Raw genomic sequence first — 24,029 nt, forward strand, 5'->3', positions numbered from 1 at the left:
CTAAATTGACCGTAGGTGTGAATGTGAGTGTGAATGGTTGTCTGTGTCTATGTGTCAGCCCTGTGATGACCTGGCGACTTGTCCAGGGTGTACCCCGCCTTTCGCCCGTAGTCAGCTGGGATAGGCTCCAGCTTGCCTGCGACCCTGTAGAACAGGATAAAGCGGCTACAGATAATGAGATGAGATGAGATGATGAGATTGAATTATTTAATTTTGTTGCTGCTGTTATTGTTGATACCAAATCTGAGTCAACAAGCCCTGCCCATTCTCAGGTATATGTGACGTCATCAGAGGCAGGTTATAAAGCTTCGATTCCACCGAGACCGATGAGGAAGTCCCGCCCTGTGATTCTCTGATTGGTTACAGCTCCGATTGTTCTTCGCGCTCATTGGTTCAGCCGCGTGTCTGTTGTGTTATTGGTTCTCGCGCTGAATGCGTCAGGTGAAAAAATCCCAGTTTCTTGTTTGATGAGGAAAAGCGCCTTTCTGGAGCAGAGGAGTTGTGTTTGGCAAAAGCTGAAGGGCTTTCTGAATTTGGTTAAGCTCCTAAACCGAGTTCTACACCTTTAACTGGACTTTTATTCAGAGACAGAGCAACTATGAAGAGTCTGAAGTACCGCCTGAAAAAGCACGAAGTGACCATTACAGTGAGTAAAAGTTGGGTTGGTTTTGTATATCCGCCTTGTGGATGTGAGGGAATGAGATACAATGAATCCATTACAGCGCTGATGGTGTGTTTATTACTTTCATTTCATCCAGACTGCTACTTTTGTTGCTTCTTCATTTTTCATCATGTTACAGTTTCACAGTGTGTGAGTGAGTTAAAAAAACATCTAAATATTAAAAAACAATCACAATAAATCTGTCAGTTATTTTCTGATATTCTTCCAAGAGCTTTGTATTGGAAAAAATAACCAAGCAAAAGAGTAATATAGTTTTAATATCAGTTCTTCATTGTGTTATTTTTGTTTGTTTTTAATAAAAATACAAAAGTGCAATGCTTGAAAATACCATTTTGAGTGTAAATTTTAATGTGAATCAATACATTTCTAGTACTTTTCTTCCGTAATGTGGTGTTTGGGGCTCATGCATCCATTTCAACTAGAACAGGGGTGGGCAATTATTTTTTTCCATGGGGCCACATGAGAAACAGAAAATTTTGTGGAGGGCCGGACCATAAGGCTGAACTAAATTCTGCATAATATTAATTGTATTTCTTTATATAAAGCAATAAATAACATTTTTACAAGCTGCTAAGACTGGTAAGAGTATGGAAAAAACGAGGTTGCCTTACAAAAAATGTCATTTATTCAATCAAATTTCCCAAAACAATGGTTAACAAAATGTGAACGTTTGTACCTTTTTTTTTTTTCAGTCACATTCACCCCAAAACACAATAAAGACATCACAATGTTGTCTTTCTACTCCAAATATCAAACAAGATGCGTCATATTATAATAATGATGCCCACATTTGTAGTCTAATCATGTTCATGTTGCGCGCAGTGCATTTTTGTTGAACACAACTTCAGAATAAAAGCAATGCACATTCAGTCCATGCATGAGGTAAAATTAGAAAATACGTTTATTTTGTAATTTCTAATTAACCTTACGCGGGCCGGTCAGAATGAACCAAAGGGCCGGATGCGGCCCGCGGGCCAGAAAATGCCCAGGTCTGAACTAGAAAGTGACATCTCATCTCATTATCTGTAGCCGCTTTATCCTGTTCTACAGGGTCGCAGGCAAGCTGGAGCCTATCCCAGCTGACTACGGGCGAAAGGCGGGGTACACCCTGGACAAGTCGCCAGGTCATCACAGGGCTGACACATAGACACAGACAACCATTCACACTCACATTCACACCTACGGTCAATTTAGAGTCAGCAGTTAACCTAACCTGCATGTCTTTGGACTGTGGGGGAAACCGGAGCACCCGGAGGAAACCCACGGGGAGAACATGCAAACTCCGCACAGAAAGGCCCTCGCCGGCCGCAGGACTCGAACCTGGACCTTCTTGCTGTGAGGCAACAGCACTAACCACTACACCACCGTGCCGCCTAGAAAGTGGCATGTCTCCACAAATATGCAAAATGATTGACTTTTTTTGGCACTGAAACATCTTTCAGATTTCCAAGATTTGTAATCAGCTCTTGGTATTTTCTTGCGTGTTTGATTGCGTTATTTTTGTATTGAAAGAAAGAAAGAAAGCACAACTTTATCCATCACATACTTGTGAAATTTCCTCTCTGCATTTAACCCATCTGAAGCAGTGGGCAGCCATGCGAACAGCGCCCGGGGAGTAGTTGGGAGTTCGGTGCCTCGCTCAAGGGCACCTCAGCCCAAGGCCGTCCCATATTAACCTAACCACATGTCTTTGGTTGTGGAGGAAACCCACGCAGACACGGGGAGAACATGCAAACTCTACGCAGAAAGGTCCTTGCTGGCCGCTGGGTTCGAACCCAGAACCTTCTTGCTGTAAGGCGACCGTGCTAACCACTACACCACCATGCTGCCCTACCTTTATTTTGTACCATGCTGGGTGGTGTTGCTTTTGCTTTTATTTCTGCACTATATTGCCTTTTACATTTGTATTTATTTCTTCCAGCTATTTATTTATTTATTTGTAATTGGTATTCATGGTGGACAGCAAACTAAGAATTTCATTGTGCAAGAGGACATGTCCTTACTGTGCATATGCCAGACACTTTGAACTTGATTTGGTGTGAATTTTGCACTGCAAAAGTTAGCATCCTTATAAGTGTTGTTAGGATGAAAACAACATTTTAACAAACATTAAAATTGAAATGGAGTTGTGCCTAATGACACAGCCATCAATCCAGATCGTATGGGAAATCATGAGCAAATAAGTTCGTCACAAACATTTCACTTTCCAGATGTGACTTTGAGAAGGCAGTGTATGACATCTGGCTGAGTTATAAGCGATCTGTCCGAAGGAGTGGGGTGGGGGTGTACATTATGACAGGATATCTACCTTACAGAACTCTTGAACTGGTATTTGATTAATTTTAAATGATTAATACTATATCTTGATGCAAGAGATAGCATTGTTACTTCACAGTTCCATGGTCATCAGGTATTTCCTGAGCTTGGATTTCTGTCTGAGTTCTCTGTGGGTTTGCTCTGGATTCTTGCGTCCTTCTTTTCTCAAAAACGTGCTGGTAGAGGGGTTGGACCTGAGGTCTGAATGTCTGGCCCTGTTCACACGTGGAATTCACATGCGTCTGGGGTGACTTGACCGCAAGTTGACAGCTCTAAGTACGTCAGTTCACACCTGGCATTAGAGTGCGTCTCCACATGCGTCTCAAATAACCACTTGTGATCAAGTCTCGCCTTCCTTCTCTACATGCAAATAAACATGTATATCATTTTCTGTTTTTAAAGACTAAATGTGGTGTTTGTTTTTAACCACGTTATTGTTTGTGTTGCACTTTAATCAATATGATACAGTTGACGCACAAATGAGTACATGCACTTTCAGAAAATAAAGTACATTATTGTGCTTTTAGAGGTACAATGGGTTGTCACTAGGACAGTACCCTCTAAGGTACTTATTTGTTCCCTTTATATACTGCTTGGGAACATGTACCTTTTTGTTCCTGATAAGATAAGAAGAACTTTATTATCCCACAGTGGGAATATTTCCTGTTTGCAGCAGCAGAAGAGGATGTATCAAGCCATGCAAGTAAAAAAAAAAAAAAGTGTGATTTTTTTTTATATATATATATCTCATTATCTCTAGCCGCCTTATCCGTACCTACAGGGTCGCAGGCAAGATATATATATATATATATATATATATATATATATATATATATATATATATATATATATTAAAAAAAAAAAAAAAAAGGTACACAATTACCTTGCGGTCTAGTAAGGGAGTACATAAGTGTCGATAGTACCTTGGGGGACAGAAATGGACTTCGACTGTATCCTTATTTCTGACAATGTACTTATGCAGAGGACATCAGGTGAGTAGACGGTTCAACGTGGCCCAGTATGTGACACTGTTAAAATAATGTGGGCCAGACCACCGCCAAATGTGGTCTTGGTGATTTGAGCCTTTGACCCCTTTCACATCTTTCCATAAAGCTGGCCATTTATGACCTCACCCAGGATGCGTATTTCTGCCAGATGTGCACGGTGCCTCAAGATTCCTGATCTACCGCGACCCTGAGCAATGTTTGCGTTTATTAAGGCTAAAGAGGAATAACTTTTTGACCCACTTAGTGGACTATTTTTAAAAATATCTATTAAATCTTTTATATAAAAAAGGGATGCCTGCTAATGTGTTGGTATACAATGCATATTTTCGTTATCTTAAGGCTGTGTAAACACTTGCATTCACCTGCAGCTGATTGTGAGAAGCTTGTTTACTCTCTCAGTTAAGGAAAAGAAGCACATAGTTTAAAACGTACAGGTTTTCCCAGGAATTCTGGCGTGAAATTATTTGCACAGATTGATAATGATGATGGCTTTATGTGGGAAAACCAGTTCTTCCTCTCCTGAGAGTTCAGTTAAGGAATATGTCTATGAGAATGAAACCGATGAGCCAGACTGGTGACTCGTACAGAGCTCATGGCTGTGCAGGCTCGGTGCTTACGCTGCTCTTCAATTTACATGTGAAAGAAAACCACAGCCGATCTTTGTGTTCAGGACAGAAGGAGACTTGCTGAAAGGCCTTTTGTCAGACTTGTGCTTTGAATGGGGGTGAAAAAAGCTCTCCCAAGCCACAGAAAGCCACAGTGGTGTGCGATGCCAGCTTTATCAGTCTATCTCAGCCTTCCGGGATTTACCCAGCACGCAGCGCTACTACTACTTCTTTAAAAGTGCTGCCTTGTGGGTTTGGCAGATGATTTCTCACCACAGTTGCTTTTGCCTGTTCTTGCTTCCTCCTGGGAAATGGCAAATGAGCAGTCATGTGTCCTGAACGCACGCACTAGTTAAAGTGCCTGTGGCGTTTATGTATTTGGCAAAATTAGATTTTGAACCCGTGTTGGTGATTAAGCAGCAGGTTATACACAAGGTAATTCTGGATGCAGGTGTGAGATTTTTTTTTTTTGCTTTGTTAGTGGTGGCAAATCGTATGACTTGTTGAGGGGGAAAGTATTGAGGTATTTCACTCACGTGACCAAGTCATGTGATGCTGCCATTTTGGACGGCACGGCTCGAATCAGTTTGAATGCGAGGAAGGCGACAAACGAAAAACATAAGAAAAAGGAGCAAGATGCAGAAAACACCTTCACTATCCAGCGACGTAGGGCATTTACAGGGCGAGCAGAGGGAGAGGTATTTGCAAAAATTGAGGTTAGCAGGCTTAGAGAACGACGTTTACCTGCTTCCACCAGGATTGTTCACTGACAGCTAAGATTTGTTCACATTTTCATTTACTTTCGGTCCTCAGGATAAACAAAATGTTATTAAATGTCATTGAAATAACTTCTTAGTCTGTTGAGACATGGCCCGTTATAAGTTTTTCCTTTACTGTATTTACTAGTTTACTGAGCGCGCTCCGGGGCGGGCGGGCTGGCTGGCCGGCTAGCTAGCGCTCCGGGGCGGGCTGGCTCAGTAAACTAGTAAATCCAGTAAAGGAAAAACTTGAGACGGAAAGGTTTTAACAGTCATCCAAATGACTGAACATAAACATTGCTACAGTAACATACTAGCTACTGTTGTTGACATTAGCTAGCTTGCCGTCCAAAATGGCGGACACCGGAGCATCACGTGACCCTGTGACGTCAGGTGAAATACCTCAATACTTTTCAACTATGCAACATTTACATCAGTATACAGCAGTCATTGCCGAAGTGGTGTGTTACTAATTCCTCTGCTATTGCTTGGTTTCACATGACGTCACATCCACCTCATTAGTTATTCAAAATTTTAGCTGGTGTTCTACCAAAGCTCCATTGACGAAGCGTTTGTATGGAGAAGGTGCATTGTTCGCATGAAAAACATTTTACACTGTTTGTTTGTTTTGATCAAACTGTGAAACTGATAAGTTTCTTCAGGGTTCCCCGTAAACGAACACAGGATTTCACAAAAAGACGTTGAGAGAGGCGGCTTTTGAACCTCTCGCTGAAATCGAAGGGAGTGGAGTCGAAGCATGCTAGAGTTTGCAGTGATCACTTAGTGAAAGGTTTGTATCTCCCTCTCAGCTATGTCCTTAGTGTTTTCCAAGTACTTTTCTTGCTATATGTCGTTATTTTACGGTACTTTTTTTTTTTTTTTTAAGTCACGAAGTGCTAAAGTCCGTATGCGTGAGGGTGGGGACAAAATTCTTCCCCAGCCGTACAGTTACAATGCACCGTGATCACTTCTCCATCTTATTTAACTTATGGCCCTTTTCCACTACCCTTTTTTAGCTCGCTTCAGCTCACTTCAGCCCGACACGGCTCGCGTTTCGACTACCTCAGAACAGCACGACTCGGCTCGCTTCAGCCCTGCTTAGCACCCAAAACTCGCACGGTTTTGGAGTGGGGCTGAAGCGAGCCGAGTGAGGCTGGGGGTGTGAGCAGACACTCCCCTGTGCACTGATTGGTGAGGAGGAGTGTCCTCACATGCCCACACACACCCCGCGAGCACGCTGGGATCTGCAAACACCGTAAACCCAGAAGAAGAAGAATTACGAGAATTTCTGAAGCCTTATGCGCCTCGCCTCATCTATACGCTCTTGCCAGTATCTGTTGGCGTTGTCGGTGACAACAAGCCACAGCACCAAGACCAGCAACACTAACGACTCCATGTCCTCCATGTTTATTGTTTACTATCCGGGTCGTGAGACTACCGCTTAAAAGGTCACTGATGTCACTGTTTGCGCCGCTTAACGACATCACGTGACGTCCACCCACTTTCGCTAACTCCACCCAATGTGTCCACCCACTTCCAGCCAGCACGGTTCAGCGCGGTTGTAGTCGAAATGCAACTCCAACAGCCCCGCTCAGCTCGGCTCAGCCGCGTTTGTTGTGGAAAAGCGGCATTAGATCCAGGTCTTTAAAGGGGTTTCTGATGATCTTTGTGAATGATTTACCTGAGAGACAAGAACCAGTGCAAGTGAGAATCAAGTGAACTGTTTTGTTTACACTTCAACTTGCAACGCTTCGTTGTAAAGATGTGAACGAAAAGCTTTAAAAAAAATACTTACACGTGGAAAAACGATACAGGATTCATTCGGCAGCGACTTGATCCCGAGGTCCTTTACCCAGCCACATACAAAACAGTTGTAAGCCTCCATACTCTTCCACGCTTTCATCTGTTTTGCGGTGTAGAAGGACGTCTGCAACACCAGATAGTTTGAGATGTCGGGGAACTTGACTGAAGGGTAGTTTTCGAGATCGTATGACAAATCCTTCTTTCCCAGACTGTAGGGGTCGATTCCGTCGCACATAGCAATCTTCTGAATATATTTAAAGCAAGCAGTGGCTTCTAGATTACGAGCGTACTCTGATAACTTATCGCTAGTTGTTTGCACTACGGCAGCCGTTTAGACCACCAGCTATTTCACTTCCGGTAAAAGCACTAAGAAAAGTCGCGTGACTGAAACCCAACAGTAATGAGACACTACATGGGTTGAGCAAATATGTTCAGTTACTTATTCTGCAGTTTACTCGTGTTGTGTGAAAAGTACTAAAGTTCATCATAATAGTGGATTCAGTACTTCAGTATAGCTTTCAGGTCTTTTATTTAAATAAGCCATCACTGTAGCCCTCCCTGGATGATGTCTGTAATAACTTTTGAACGTTTTCTCGCTCTCATATATAGATGATTTAACACAGGATGGATGAGTTTATGCCAGGTTGTTTTGTCTACAAGCTCAAATGATTGCGGTATGATGAGCGTATGATCATGTTTTGTTTCTATAGCAGCATCCAATGTGAGACGATTAAGGAACTAAATAATTCAGGAACTAACTGCTCATTTCTCAAAAACTAAACATAGCATGACATTATAATGGCCCCTTTAATCTATCTCTGGGATCATGCGCTTCTGATTAGACTTGGTTTTCTTTTTGCATCTAATGCTTTCCCAGTGTCAGTAGTACTGAGACAAACAAACCAAAGACGTTATTCAGAGACTCCTCCGATGCATAGTAGTGGTGTGTTGTAGCTATTATCGCTAGGTATAAATGATGCTACAGGAGAGTGAAGAAAACTGTTGCAGTGCTTGTAGAACTGTGGCCTTGATGTTAAACAAATGCCATGTGCTATTTGGGACAGGCCCAAATGTCAGTTATTCTCTTACGGATACCTGCATTTTTGCGCTTTTCATAAAACCCCAAAGGATTTTTTTTTTTTTTTGCTTATAACTATCTAATATTCTGTCCACATTCACTGGATATGAGCAATCACGCTCTGATTGGCTACTCTATATCTACTATCCATACATGTCAACCTTTGGTCAATCAAACCCGTATAACCAACCTCCAAAATCCGTATTTCCCTTATAAAATCCGTATAAGATGCAAATTAAAATAATTTGCCTATATTTTGAATGATAATTAACAATGATGTATCCAAGTTACTTTTTATTCAATATTAATAACAATAAACCTTCAGAATGAATGCAAAGCTCCAATGTTCGACAAAAACACAGCGTCACTCTAATGTTCTGAATTGTACTCCATGACAGCTTTTTTTTTTTTTTTTTTTTTAGCACTCCGCACCAATGCCTCACGAGGCTGCATGTCGCAGCAAGCGTCTGTGTCGATCTTGCCGTAGTGCCCATTCAGAATCTTTTCAGTCACTCTTGAAAGTCGCTCAGGTGGAAATATGTGTTTCAAACAAAATGTTACTTCCAGGTTGGCGGGATTCTCGCAATGCGGTGTGCGCATGATCAAAAGTGGAACGAAGTCTCGCTACCACAAGATAACGTGCGATTTCATAAGACTCTCTACTGGCTGTTTGTGCTTTCTGTGGTGTACAGTACGTTTGTAAATGTTATGCGCTCTTTTATCATCGTGGGAATTGATTATAGCTCTAAATATTGAAGTTTTTTTTAAAGAATCCGTATAACTTTATTTGTACGCCCGTATACTACGTTTATTGAATCAAATCCGTATAAAATACGGACATTCCGTATAGGTTGACATGTATGACTATCTGGCTGTCAGCTCATGTACCATGAGTAGAGAGAAACAAAATGGTGGAGTGTGTTGCTGAACCAACCGAGGAAGAAAACAAAAACCCCAAAAAAAAAAAAAAGCAGCAAAGTATGAAGTAAAAGTATTTCATGGTAAGAACATTTTATTTTTCAAGTCTTATTATAGCATTTTTCACAAATTGCTCCTGTCATTTCGCTGGTTTGTTTACATTGTAAGCGGGAACTATTTTGTCATGTTTTGTGTAGTTTTTATTTATCAAATTTACAAAATAAAAATGCTGTTTCTCTCAAAATGCAGTGAACATGGAAAGAATAAAACAATTATTCCACTTAATCTCGTCATACATGGCTTATAGCCAACTCGGTGCTACGGGCCTCGTCGGCTGTCAGCTCATGTACGACTCGATTTCATGGAATAACTGTTAATTGTATTAAGTGATGAAGACTTTGTGGATGCAGTGACGCGCATGTTGACTAAGGTTGGTGGCCCATTTTATTTAGAGTATTGATAGTTATATAGTTGTGAGGAGGTCAGGGATATTTCATATTTATCCTACAGAGACCGCAGGTGAGACGTGTCACTCGGATGTCAGCCGTACCTTCTGTGTCGGGAGAAAAGCATAGTGGAAGACTGTAGCGATTAAATTTTGGCTTGTCAATCAGTTCGTCTAAAAACCTTTCCTAGCCAGCAGAAGACTGTCGTGGTTACAGCTGATTGGGAGGGAAGAATAAAGCACATGTTAACTCAAAATTCTTCTCAACTTGTATTGCACAATGATTTATCCTGACATGTCGTCATATTGTCTGCGCAAGCACCTTTAAAATCAATCTTAATAGTATTTTTACTCTGCAAAAACATTTTATCAGAACATAACATTTTCCAATAGATTTGCCAGTTCTACTCCCCCCCCCCCTTTTTTTTTTAAATCCCTTGGTATCTCCTTGTTTTTGATTCAAAACCTTTTTTTTTCTTTTTTTTTTTGCAGTCAATCCACAACCTACTCCCAGTATTCCCCCCCCCCCCCAAAAAGTTCAACTTTCAAATTCATAATTACAGTAATTAAAAGGTCAGCCAATCATCTCCACCCCACCTTTCCTAGGACAACTTTTTTTTTTAAATCATTCTCTTCTTGCTGGATCAATGAAGTTATACACGGGTGCTTGAAAGTTTGTGAACCCTTTAGAATTTTCTATATTTCTGCATAAACATGACCTAAAACATCAGATTTTCACACAAGTCCTAAAAGTAGATAAAGAGAACCTAGTTAAACAAATGAGACGAAAATATTATACCTAGTCATTTATTTATTGAGGAAAATGATCCAATATTACATATCGGTGAGTGGCAAAAGTATGTGAACCTCTAGGATTAGCAGTTAATTTGAAGGTGAAATTAGTTAGTTGTTTTCAATCAATGCGATGACAATCAGGTGTGAGTGGGCACCCTGTTTTATTTAAAGAACAGGGATCTATCAAAGTCTGATCTTTACAACACATGTTTGTGGAAGTGTATCATGGCACGAACAAAGGAGATTTTTGAGGACCTCAGAAAAAGCGTTGTTGATGCTCATCAGGCTGGAAAAGGTTACAAAACCATCTCTAAAGAGTTTGGACTCCACCAATCCACAGTCAGACAGATTGTGTACAATCTTGAGATTGAGAACACTGAACAACAATGGTGTGCATGGCAGGGTTGCAAGGAGAAAGCCACTGCTCTCCAAAAAGAACATTGCTGCTCGTCTGCAGTTTGCTAAAGATCATGTGGACAAGCCAGAAGGCTATTGGAAAAATGTTTTGTGGACGGATGAGACCAAAATGGAACTTTTTGGTTTAAATGAGAAGTGTTATGTTTGGAGAAAGGAAAAGACTGCATTCCAGCATAAGAACCTTATCCCATCTGTGAAACATGGTGGTGGTAGTATCATGGTTTGGGCCCGTTTTGCTGCATCTGGGCCAGGACGGCTTGCCATCATTGATGGAACAATGAATTCTGAATTATACCAGCAAATTCTAAAGGAAAATGTCAGGACATCTGTCCATGAACTGAATCTCAAGAGAAGGCGGGTCATGCAGCAAGACAACGACCCTAAGCACACAAGTCGTTCTACCAAAGAATGGTTAAAGAAGAATAAAGTGAATGTTTTGGAATGGCCAAGTCAAAGTCCTGACCTTAATCCAATGGAAATGTTGTGGAAGGACCTGAAGCGAGCAGTTCATGTGAGGAAACCCACCAACATCCCAGAGTTGAAGCTGTTCTGTACGGAGGAATGGGCTAAAATTCCTCCAAGCTGGTGTGCAGGACTGATCAACGGTTACCGGAAACGTTTAGTTGCAGTTGTTGCTGCACAAGGGGGTCACACCAGGTATTGAAAGCGAAGGTTCACATACTTTTGCCACTCACAGATGTGTAATATTGGATCATTTTCCTCAATTAATAAATGACTAAGTATACTATTTTTGTCTCATTTGTTTAACTGGGTTCTCTTTTATCTACTTTTAGGACCTGTGTGAAAATCTTTTGTTTTAGGTCATATTTATGCAGAAACTATAGAAAATTCTAAAGGGTTTTATGTGCAAATGAATAAAAACAAATTACTAATTGATCCAAGGAATACCATTGCTGCAGTGTCCACTTCATCTCGGATCAGTAACTATTGTATCAATCAGTACGTTCACATGCACATCCAAATCGAGCTACTGTCGGTAATCGAGCTAAGGGTCCCAGCAGGGGTGCCAGAGAAATCCAATCCTACATGCACACAAGGAAATCGAGCTGTGTGAGGTACATTGTGCACCCGAGCCACAGGTGGCGCTACATGCCCCATCGTGTTGGTACACTTCCAGTTGTCGTCATGAAGAAGAGCTATTCAAGAGTATAAACAAAGTTATCAGCAGTGTTGCCAGATACTGCTGACGTTTTCCAGCCCAAAACATGTTCAAATCCGCCAAAATGCACTTAAAACCTCCCAATTTGGCAACACTGGCAGTTCCGTGCTCACAAGTTCCGTGCTCAAGCTGTTAGGCTTGCTCTAACAGACTGTATGGCTACAAACTGTCCTGCGCAGACCACTGTTTTGTAAGACAACTTATTTTGCACAATTGTATATTTTTCTAAAGTCCATTTTTTTGCTTACAATTTAACGTGTCTTAATAAACACACAAAGTTCAGTTGTTTTTGTTTTTATTGACATTCTTCAGATGTTGGACATGTATATATTACACACACACACACACACACTGACTTATGTACACAATTTACAGCTATGCAACAGCCGTACAGATGTATTTGGTGATACAGTAAGTGAGCTAAATTTTAACAGTGCAAACAATGCCACAAAAAGAAAAGATTCATGCTGTTGTCATGCCGACCGAGGCTGTTGTGTTTCCCGCTCGTGGTCTGGTCGCTCGTCACTTCCGGAAGGGGCAGCGCTGAAGTAAGTAGCTCGACTACATAGCTCGATAGGGTTTACATGCACTAAGTAGCTCGGCAGAAATCGCGTAATCTAGGTCGTGTAGCTCGATTCCGAGAAATCAAGTTCGGTTCAATTTCAGCCGAATTAAGGTGTATACATCGCATTTAGAACTTCGATTTCAGTCGAGCAACGGCAGAAATTCGATTCTCTCCATGTGCATGTAAACGCACTGAATGAATCTGGCTTGCTGACTAGCTAATTTAACAGGTTTAGAGTTTAATGGGCCTTCCATGCGTTGTTTATTAGTTTAACCCACCTTTGCAGGTCACCTGAAATCTGCATGAAGAAACTAACCAGCTAATGTGTAACATTCTTATTGAGGAGTTGCCTACGGTATAACGTAGATGTTTAGCTAACAAATGGTTCCATGGTGTCTGGGTGGGCAGCAATCATCGACTTCACTGCCACGACATCTCAGTGCTGTAATCATGAATATTTGCATCTTGAACCAAGTTGTAAGCATGAAAGGTGTATTTATTTTTTGTATGAAAACTACAGTGTAAATGTCGTCTGGCCATTGCAGGATAGGCCACCGCTTAGGATCCTTTAGCCACTGAAAGTGTTGGCTTAGCTGCTTCTCTTCAGTCCAGATTAATAAATGGATAACGGTTTTTTTTTTTTTTGAACTCGTGAGAGTCTGATTCCAAACTTAATTCTTGATAGATTCTTCAGTTTGATTATGACCAAGTAGTGCCAGGTTGGTCAGCTTGGCCTTTTTAAATTTTTTTTTTTTTTTATTACTGGGTTGCACATATGTCTCTTTCTGTTTACAAACAATAAAGAGGAATATATGACGGAGCTTTTGTGTGCTCAGCATTTGCTCTCCAATAAACTCCAGCTGGCTTGGAGGAATAATATTTTGCTCAGGAAAGGTTTAATTATTTAAAAAAACAGTCTATAGTACCAGTCAAAAGTTTGGACACCCTTAGTCATTCATAGGTTTTTCTGTGTTTTTGTATTTTCTGCACTGTAGAACAAAACTATGAAATAACGTGGAATTGTGTGGTAAAGAATTGTTTATTTTAGATTCTTCAAAGTATCCAGTGTTTACCTTGATGACGCTTTGTATACTATTGGCATTATCTTAACCAGCTTCATGAGGTAGTCACCTGGAACGCTTTCTAATTAACAGGTTCCTTGTCAAAAGCTAATTAGTGGACTAGTTTCCTGCCTTCTGAATGCGTTTGAGATCAAACGGTAAATAGTAAATAATACAGTAAATAGCCCTATTCTACAACTGTACTAATCCATATTATGTCAAGAACCGCTCAACCAAGTAAAGAGAAATGACATCCATCATTACTTTAAGACATGAAGTGTATTTTAATAATAAAAAAAAAACAACCTACTGCTTGACAAGGTGTGTCCAAACATTTGACTGCTATTTTATGTTGAGTTTGTACAGTTCAACATGTCGATCTGGACCTGACCTGGAACATGTTATGCCTCTTGTTGCTGCTTTATGAATAGAGGTTTCGGAGGAGTGAGTTGTAATCCCTGGGGTTCATGGATTTGTGTATATTCAGCATTGCTCACATCATGGAAGAGAGACTACCGAGTAAACAACAGCTTCTGGAGCTTTTCTTGTATGAATGCGTTGTATGAGTGTTTATTATGAAAAAAGGTTTATATGAATACTCTTGTTCTAATTAAGTTATTCCATGAAATCGAGTCATACATGAGCTGATTGCCGATGAGGCACGTAGCACCGAGTTGGCTATAAGGCCCTGTCCACACGGCAACGGATTCAGGTGAATCCGATAAAATTGTTTGTTTCGGCCTGGCGTCCACACGGCACTGGCGTTTTGGGTGCCCCAAAATGATATTTTTTGAGAACGGTTTCCAGAGTGGAAAAATCTGGCAACGGCGCCGTTGCGAAGTCGTCTGGATGAGTAGAACGGATTTGTTTACGATGACGTCACAACCACATGACTAGAAGAAGGGGTTTATGCGCATGTGTCCTACTTCTATTGTTCTGGTGTCTCCGATGGGACCGTCTTACAGCGCACGTAGAGGTGTGGCATGTGTATTGCATCGTTTTCAGCAAGCGTTGCGTTGTCATATGTACCTGATATTTTACTGATCCGTTGCCCATGTGGACGCGATGTATATAATATTTTTTATTTATTTATTTTTTTTTTACCTGCTAAAAAAAAAAAATCTCATCGTGTGGATGTAGCCTAAGCCATGGATGACTAGACTGAGTGGAATAACCGTTTTTTTTCTATCCATATTCACTGGATTTTGAGTTTTTTTTTTTTTTTTTTTTTTTTTTCCAAATTCGATAAAAGCTTTTATACAAAATGTCAGACAAAATTAATTTCTGCTTAGAATGTAAACAAATTGGTGAAATGGCAGGAGCAATTTGTGAAAAATGCTGTAGTAGTAATTATTGAAAAATAAAAAAATGTTCTTACCATTAAATACTTTTATTCCATATTTTGTTGCTTTGTATTTTGGGGGGTGTTTTTTTTTTTTTTTTTTTTTCCTTCAATCCTCGGTTGGTTCAGCAACATGCGCGACCATTGTTTTTCTCTCTTCACGGTATATGAGCTGATAGCCTCGTAGTAGAGTAGCCAATCAGAGTGCACAATTGCTCATATCCAGTGAATATGGATAGAATCGTGTGCAGTAGTTACTATAGAAATTGGTCATTCTATGGCAGATGCTCAACATAAGCTATGTCTAATAAACTGACCTTAAAATTCATGTTCTTTAACAAAGGAAAAAAAATATTGACGTTGTGAAAGTTTCTGGGAGAGGTTTATAGAAAGCGCCTCTATTGTCAGCACTTTGTAACAGTTAAGTTTTCGACCATGGGAGAGTCTTGAGTGTGGATTTCCATGTTCTGGTTTCTTAGGAACATCGAGCTGTGGGTGTGGGGTTTGTTTTTTATCTATAAAAAGTGGTAAACCCTGACAAACTGATATGAGAGGAATACAGCATTTTAGGAAAGTGCTGTTTTACCATTTCAGGGTTGATTTTTATTTTTTTTCTATAACCTCACACCCGACATGTTTTATTCCTTACCTGCTAAACTTGCATCAAGCTCAAAGGTTTTCAGTCATCCACATTTGAATAGTAGTGACTGAAGAAGACTGGACATGTGTCCTCACATATACCCCTTTTCCACCAAATCAGTTCCAGGGCTGGTTCGGGGCCAGGGCTGGTGCTGGTTCACAACTCGTTCAACTTGCAAGCCAGCTGAGAACCAGTTTGCTTTTCCATAGCTCGGGGTGTTAAGGGAAGCCATGTCATTACGTCGCTGTATACGTCAGTTACGTCGCTACGTTTGCATAAACCTTGGCGCGAATATCGAAGCAAAAACAACATTGAAGAAGCAGCAGCAACAACAATAATAATGGATGACTTCGCGTTTGTACAGCTGCTGCTTCTTGTCACTTAAAAATGGCGATCTTGCGCGGTCTTGTTATTGTTGTTGGTCTTAACAACTCTGCCCCCCCTGCTGAAGTAATCAGTTCTTTCCTCTGGCCCAGCAGAGAGTTGGTGCTAGCCTGGAACTGTTTTTTCTGGCCCCAGAGCCAGTTCTTTGTCAGTGGAAACAGAAAACCCGGTTCCAAACTAAGCACTGGCCCCGAACCAGCCCTGGAACTGCTTTGGTGGAAAAGGGGCAATAGATCAGTTATTAGTACATGAACCCTTCTGTACTTATGGATGATAGAGACATTCTGACACCTGTGTCCAGAGCAGAAGAGTCTCCGATTGGTAAGACTGCTTTATCATTTAACACTACGCAGCTGAACTCGACTACTCCCTGATCAGAATTTTCCTGTCTCTCAGTGAGTACTTGTTCATCTTTCAGTGTTAAGGTCCGGTCCCACATATAACTCGAACGATAACTATAAATAAATCAGTCCCCTGCAGTTTATATGGTTGGTGGTCACACCAGACCGATAACGATCCCTATAGCCCAGGCCTGGGTTTATCCGTATCACTGAGATTGCTTCTGGAGCCATTTTTCCCGGCCTCGACCTGATCCCATAAAACATCTGACCAATCAGGTGATTGTTTGCATGTGACGTTGTCTGAGCATGTGCTTTTTTTTTTTTTTTTTTTTTTTGGTACATCCTTGTTGCATCATGAAGTCACGGAATACGGGTTCACGGAGGAAAAAAAAATAAAGCATGGATCTTTTCATGGATATTTACAGAAAATCACATAAATGTTTAATTTACTATTCTGAACTTCGTCAGTCCAAACTTTTTTTTGTTTTAGACTTAATTTTTTTTTATTCATGATGCATCATCTGTATGAAATCCGTAACCAGTCTGTAATATACTGAAACATCTGTAACCAATCTGTAAATTCCTAGCATCTGTGATGCATTCGTATTAAAATCTGTAACCACTCGGTATTTTGTATCCTCTTTTATTATATTTCCGTAGTCCATGACCTATCTGTATTAGATCAACTGCCAGATTATGTACATGGCTTATTTTGAAGTCCAAGCTGTACGGTATGACCCGGAAAAAGGTGCTACTACTTGGAAAAAACTTCCATGACTTTTTTCCTAAGTTGCATGCATTTATTTCCTGGAGTGTCGGGACCAAGCGAGATTATAGTTGTGGTGTGACTGCTCCAGACTGGAACTAAATTCAGGCAGAGTTCTAGTTATCGGTGTTGTGGGACCGGGCCTTTATTATATTATGATCTCTGAACCATCTCCAGATCTCATATTTGTTTAAAACTGGCCTGGCAGTGTGATGTGTAATATTTCAGCATTCCAGTGACGGAGAGGGAGATTGAAGAACAGTTTTGAGTCTGAGCAGATCTCCCCTGGGAGTATTTGAGCTCTGAGCATATTTCACAATCATATGAGTCTTACTTTAGCGTGATGAGTGATGGCTCAACAAAGAGGTGTTTTTCAGTAAGCAGGCCATAAAGCAGGATTATGTAATGCTTGTCGCTCATAAACGAGGATATTCATAAATCACTAACTAAATGACCATTTAGTATTTTTTTTAGTGTTAATCCAGCTGTGAAACCACTATTTGGGCATTACGTTATGTGAACTGAAGCACAAAAGGCTCACAAGGTCTTGTATGCGTTAGAATTTACAATGTCATGCTCGCATTGTTTTCGCCTCCATTTGTTTTGCCTTTTTTGCCAATGTCACTCAAAGTCGTGAATGGATTTTGATACGATTTTGAGGCAAGGTGACTCATGGGCTAAGGAACCATACGTGTCAACCTATATGGATTGTCCGGAAATTATACGGATTTTAGCTCATTTCAAGGGCGTACGGGCGTATAAACAAAGTCTTACGGTTTTTCAGTATTCTCTGACCTAAATTTATTTTATTATATATGTATTTTTAAGTTCGTTTCTTAGACAAGGATTTTAAGCTCGTTACCTTGTTGACAGTTTCGGCGTGAAACTTCCGCCTTCCTCAGAATTGCCACCAGATGTCAGGTGGTGACGTGCCTTATCAGCTGATGTTACGTTACGGAGGCATGAACGTCCTGTCCGATTTGACAGGTAGTCCACGCCTCCTGCTGTCAGGTCGCTCCCCCAGGACGGCGCTCCAGGTGTGTGACAGCGTGTACGCTCCCTCATCCCGGTTTATTGTCCTTTCTGCCCGCTTGCGTATCTCCACTGCCTCTGAAATCCAACGCTGGTATTTATTTTCTTCAGTGCGAATGACTCTGGCCTCTTCCCAATTCATTATGTGATTTTTGTCGTTTGCAGTGGTCTGAAATGGCTGATTTTTAGGTTTTCTTGGTATGCTTTTTCTTTTTCGGATCTTGTGAGTCTTTTTGTTGTTTCTTTCTCACATTCTATTTGGTGTTATTTCCTTCGTGTATGGAAGCATCTGCCCGTTTCACCAATATAGACTGTTACATGAACGGCAAGGGATTTCATAGATGACGTTGCATTTGTTGTCCGGTTGTATTTTGCCTTTGGGGTGAACTAGCAACTGTCGGAGGTTCTTGTATAGTTTGACCGGGGTGTTGATATAATATTTCGTAACGTAACATCAGCTGATAAGGCACGTCACCACCTGACATCTGGTGACAATTCTGAGGAAGGCGGAAGTTTCACGCCGAAACTGTCAACAAGGTAACGAGCTTAAAATCCTCGTCTAAGAAACGAACTTAAAAATACTTAGACATAATGAACTTCCACTACATACTAAATTTATTTTGTGTATCTTACTTGAACATCGTCAGCTGATCGTCGCAAAAATATACAGAAGCTCGATTTATAGACAAAGAACAGCGTGTATGCAGGGGCAGATAACCCAGACTATGCGAAACCGGATGTTTTGTTCCTCAAGCCTCGTGCAGTATCGTGACTGAGACTTCGCTCGTTCCGGTCATGCGTACGATCTGCATTTAAACGTGCCAAACGGTCATTGTTCGAACGATTTTCTCATTGTGCAGAGCGACATTGTTTACACCTGAGAGATTTTGAATAGCGTCTGCTGAGTGAAAGAATGGGAACACCGAGAAAGAAAATGAGATACGGCGGGCGGTATCTTCCTGAATGGAAGGAGACATTTAATGGTGTCATTGTTCAGGCGAAAAATGAGGAGTATGCGCACTGCACGGTTTGTGTGCAAGATATAAAAGTTGCAGCGTCTGGAGTTTGCGGCGTGAGGTCCAAACTACATCAGCGAAATTTGCACCAGAAACAGAATCAGCCGCAAATGACAATGTTTGCAAAGCCCAAGACCGATGATCAACCAACAAGTGTAATAAGAGCAGAAGTTACGATCTGTAATTTTATTGCTCAGCACAATTTGCCACTAGCCGTCGCGGACCACCTGACAGAACTGTTGCCGCGAATTTGCACGGACAGTACGATTTGCGAAATCTGTCAGCTGTAGGCGCACCAAAACAACGCAAATAATCAAAGAGCTTGGCCCCTGAAGCTACACTACCGATCATCCAGCACTGCCGGACGTCGCCATTTTCCTTGATGATCGAGTCCAATGACGACAAGACGGACAAGCGACTGGCCGTTTTGGTGCGGATCTTCGACATAAACGGGGGCGAAGTCAAGAATCATAGACATGCCCGTGTGCAATATCGGCACGGGCGAGGCGGTTTTCGACATGCTGGACGAAGTTCTCAGGCAAGTTATATTTACTTATTTATTAAGTTTGGTGCGATTCAAAGGCTATAAGGATTTTATGGATTTCTTCCTCTGATACTACAGGTGGACGCCCAAAGGGGTTGACATGTATGAGGAACAATTTATTAGATTTTGATGGATATGTGGATCCAAATATGTTTTAACACATTTCCTTGTACTGAGAAGGGGGGGGGACCTTGCTGACTCAAAACTCGCTTATAATGGAAAAGCAGTTTCCAAATCGCCAATCACAAGAAGTACACAAATCAGATGAGTAACCTTGCAATGGGTGTGCATGAAAGAGTTAAAACTATGCTTCACATAAACACTTGTTGATTTCAGTTATTGGATTTTAGTAAACAGCGTTTCAGTTATTTTCTTAGTACAGTGTCGATATTAAAATACACTTACTGGCCACTGTATTAGGAACACCCACCCACCTGCTGTTTTATGTTGTTATCTAATCAGCCGATCCCTTGACCGTAACACAAGGCATAAAATCATGCAGATACAAATCAAGAGCTTCAGTTAACGTCCAATTCAAACAACAGAATGGGGAAAAATTGTGATCTCAAAGCGTGACGTTCATTGTGGCATGGGTGTTGGTTTGAGCCAGATGGACTGGTTTGAGTATTTCAGAAACCGCTGATCTCCTGGGGTTTTCACACACAACAGTCTTTATACAGAATGGTGCGAAAAACAAAAAACACTGAATGAGTGAGCGACCGTTCTGTGGGTGGCCTTGTCAATAAGAGAGGTCAGAGAAAAATGGCCAGATTGGTTCGAGCTGCCAGGAAGGATATGGCAGCTCTTTACAACTGTGGTGAGCAGAAAAGCATCTCAACATGCGACAGCAGAAGACCACATTGGGTTCCAGTCCTCCAGCCAAGAACAGGAATCTTAGGCTACATCCACATGACAACGGCAACGAAAAACTTTTTTTTTTTAATATAAATATCGCGTCCACATGGGCAACGGATCAGTAAAATATCAGGTACATATGGTAACGCAACGCTTGCTGAAAACGATGCAATACACAGGCCACACCTCTACGTGCGCTGTAAGACGGTCCCATCGGAGACACCAGAACAATAGAAGTAGACGCATGCGCGTAAACCCCTTCTTCTGTAGCATCAGCCACATAAAGTTTTGATTTTTAATCAGTAGCGTAAAACGAAAACCACGGAAAGAGGAATGAATGGAGGTAAATGGAAGCCGGTACGCCAACATTGATATCCTCTAGGATTCTTTAATGGTCCGGAATAAATTGAATGCTACACGTTGATGGATTACTTTGTTGTTCTACGCCCTTTTTGAGGAATGTATTGTCGGACTTAAACCAACATCTGAAGAGGTGAGAGCGCTTTTTTTTCCCCCCCCCCCTATTTTTGCTGGCGGGATTGTTTTTGTTTTTGGAAAGCAGTGAAAATATTTTGTAAGCGCGTTTCATGAACCAAGTTATAGGATTTGTTGACAACTCGCATCGAGTTCGTTACACTTCTACCCAGCGTCAAGCACTGACAGTCATGTGGTTGTGACGTCATCGTAAACAAATCCGTTCTACTCATCCAGACGACTTCGCAACGGCGCCGTTGCCAGATTTTTCCACTCTGGAACCCGTTCTCAAAAGATTTCGTTTTGGGGCACCCAAAACGCCGGTGCCATGTGGACGCCAGGCCGAAACGATAAGCAGTTTTATCAGATTCACCTGAATCCGTTGCCGTATGGACAGGGCCTTAGAATAAACAAGAAGTTCCTATTAAAGTGGCCGGTGAGTGTACTTTTCTGTGCTTCAAAAGCGGTAGATGGAGATTTAAAAAAAGTGTTTCAGATGGTGTGGATAATGTTCTGTTCACAATATAAGCAATAACTGTTCTCTCTGGATTAAGGGTAAGTGCCTTAGTTATTGAACATGCTGTTTCCCCCCTCTCCTCGCTGTCTGTTCTAATTGGAGGTATTTATTCTGGACCAACAAGGCATGAAGGCAGCCTGTGGCCCAGCTGTTTTGAGCTTAAAAATGTTTTCAGAAAATAAAATGGAAGCATTGTTCTTCACTATTGTTTTGAGTTGTTTTTGTCAGCAAGCTTGGAATCGAGCTTACTGAGCAAAACATTTTATATTTCCGCAACTGGGAGTTTATTGCTCGTGGTTGGTGTTGCAAAACTCCTTCCACATTCAGTGTGTTAATGGGCTACAGAAATCCTCAGACCCGTACTTAACGTGTGGCCTAAAGAGCCCTCACTAAAGAGGTCACTGAATGTAAAATCCCAGCCTCAGGCCACAGACCTGCGCTGACGCACTGAATGGGATGAATGTCATGAAAACAAATTGTCTGAAATCAACCTTGCCATCATTAAGACACTTTTTTTATATTCTCATTTCGAACCAGACAGTTTGATCCAGTAATGTATGCCAGGTGTTGTATTGGTCATTCAAGGCTCATCCACGGTGGGGTGGGTTTTTATTTATTTAAATTTAAAGGGAGAATCACCACCATGCTATTTCTGAAAATCAAGCATATTGTACTTTGTTGTCCTCATGAATGCCATCAGGGAACGATTTTATTCTCAAAGTGCTTTGGAAAACTTTTTTTTTTTTTTTTTAACAAGGTAACGCTCTTCAAGTTGTGGAATTTTTATGAGGTGCGTATCTGAAGCATCTCATTTATTTATGTAACATTATTTGCTTTAATAATTTATGAAATGATGATGCCTTTTAGTAATGCTCTTGTCATGAAATTGCCTGAGGTGCTGACATGGCAATTAAAAAAATAAATCACTTCACTACACTTGGGAATTTCTTTGTAAAGACATGAGCATTTAGAGTAATTTTATAGTGGAGAACTCAAACACTCCATCGTTCTTGGATTAAAACACTTGCGTACATTTTAGATACCTTTTCCTTCATCAAGTGAGACCATTTTAATTTGGCAGCTGATTATTTTTTTTTTTTACCTTTGGATATGCCACTGTTTTGCAATTCAGACATTAAATGTATGCTGCCTGGCCAAAAAAAAAAAAAAATCGGACCACTTTTAGCTTTGATTATAGCATTGTTTTGACAACTTTATACAAAGTCAACGCTTATTTCTGTCCAGAGTCGCATTAATTTTTTTTTTTTTTGCAGAGCTCTTGTATTGATGACAGGAGAGTCAAACCACTACGTAAAGTGGTGTTGTGTTCCCCCCAGCACATCCTAAAAACTTGCAGTGGGGTTAAGTTCAGGACTCTGTGGTGGCCAATTAATGTGTGAAAATGATTTCCTCATGCTTCCTGAACCACTCTTTCACAAATTGAGCCCTAATTTTATGCCCGTGTCATCATGGAAGAGAGGGGGAAAAAAAAATTTTTACTTACACTATGCAACATCACCAAGAGTTTAAGTGATCTCCAGTTGGCACATTCCTTATGCGAAGTTGATGCTTCACCACGATCCTTCCAATTTTAATAATGCATTGGACAATTCTTAACCCGGTTCGTCATTTCAGCAGTTTCCTTAGCTGTGTTTGCTTGATGCAGGGCAATAACTCAACTCAACCCTTCTGAAACACAGTAACATCTTTTCCGCAGTGTCTTCCGACATTTGTTTATTAAATGAGAAGCTACTCACTGCATCAGTTAGGGTTCAAAGTAGAGCCCTGCACTCCCGCGGGAGACCCGCGGGACCCGACGCAAAGCAGTGCGGCGCGGGACAAATTTTGAAAGCTCATTGCGGGCGCGGGCATGAGGGGGAGTGCACAATGCGGGCGCGGGCGGGAGAGGTGATAAGCTGCAGTCCCGCTGACTAAAAATGTGTTTAAAATAAAATTTATAAATTATTAATTTGTCTAGCATATATAATTTGTGCTGGATATTTTATTTGGCATTAATAAAAACATTTTAAGATGCCTAAATTTGCGGATGTGGTCTAATCTCGCGTACGTTTCCGATCCCTTTCCGCTCTTCCGTGTTTGAGATCTCCGATCATGGCAGAAGAGCAGAGCTCCTCTAGTGAAGCTCACAGTGGGTATCTCTGTAAAGCCTCAGCTGCGCATGCCGCCTGGCAACGCGCACCCTCGCTACGTGCGCTAAGTGAAGGATTGGTCAGTGGAGAGCTCAGCTAAGCTCAGCATGTTTAATTCCCCAAGCCAATGACCAGAACTTTCGTGAGAAATAACGCGAACGTCTGCATCATGCAGGATTTGTGGGCGGGAGCGGGACAAAATATGGCAGGCGGGAGCGGGACTGAAAATCATAATTCTTTGTGGGAAGGGGACTGAAAATTCTGTTCTCTAGTTCAAAGAATTGTTGCCAGCTGAAACATAATCACTATTGACCCTTCCCACTCACGTGACCTTCATA

At 41.2% G+C, this 24,029-nt stretch overlaps 1 protein-coding gene across 1 annotated transcript in view; it reads left to right on the top strand.

The window, feature by feature from the left end:
* Nucleotides 1–449: 449 nt before the first annotated feature.
* uacab (uveal autoantigen with coiled-coil domains and ankyrin repeats b) overlaps nucleotides 450–24,029 on the top strand; it is a 136,144-nt gene continuing 112,564 nt past the window's right edge. The window contains exon 1 of the mRNA XM_060911707.1: nucleotides 450–646. Within this exon, the coding sequence (XP_060767690.1) occupies nucleotides 599–646 (48 nt within the window). The 5' untranslated portion in view covers nucleotides 450–598. The remainder of the gene's footprint in view (nucleotides 647–24,029) is intronic.

The sequence above is a fragment of the Neoarius graeffei genome, chromosome 27, assembly GCF_027579695.1.
Source record: "Neoarius graeffei isolate fNeoGra1 chromosome 27, fNeoGra1.pri, whole genome shotgun sequence".
Classification (NCBI taxonomy): Eukaryota; Metazoa; Chordata; class Actinopteri; order Siluriformes; family Ariidae; genus Neoarius; species Neoarius graeffei.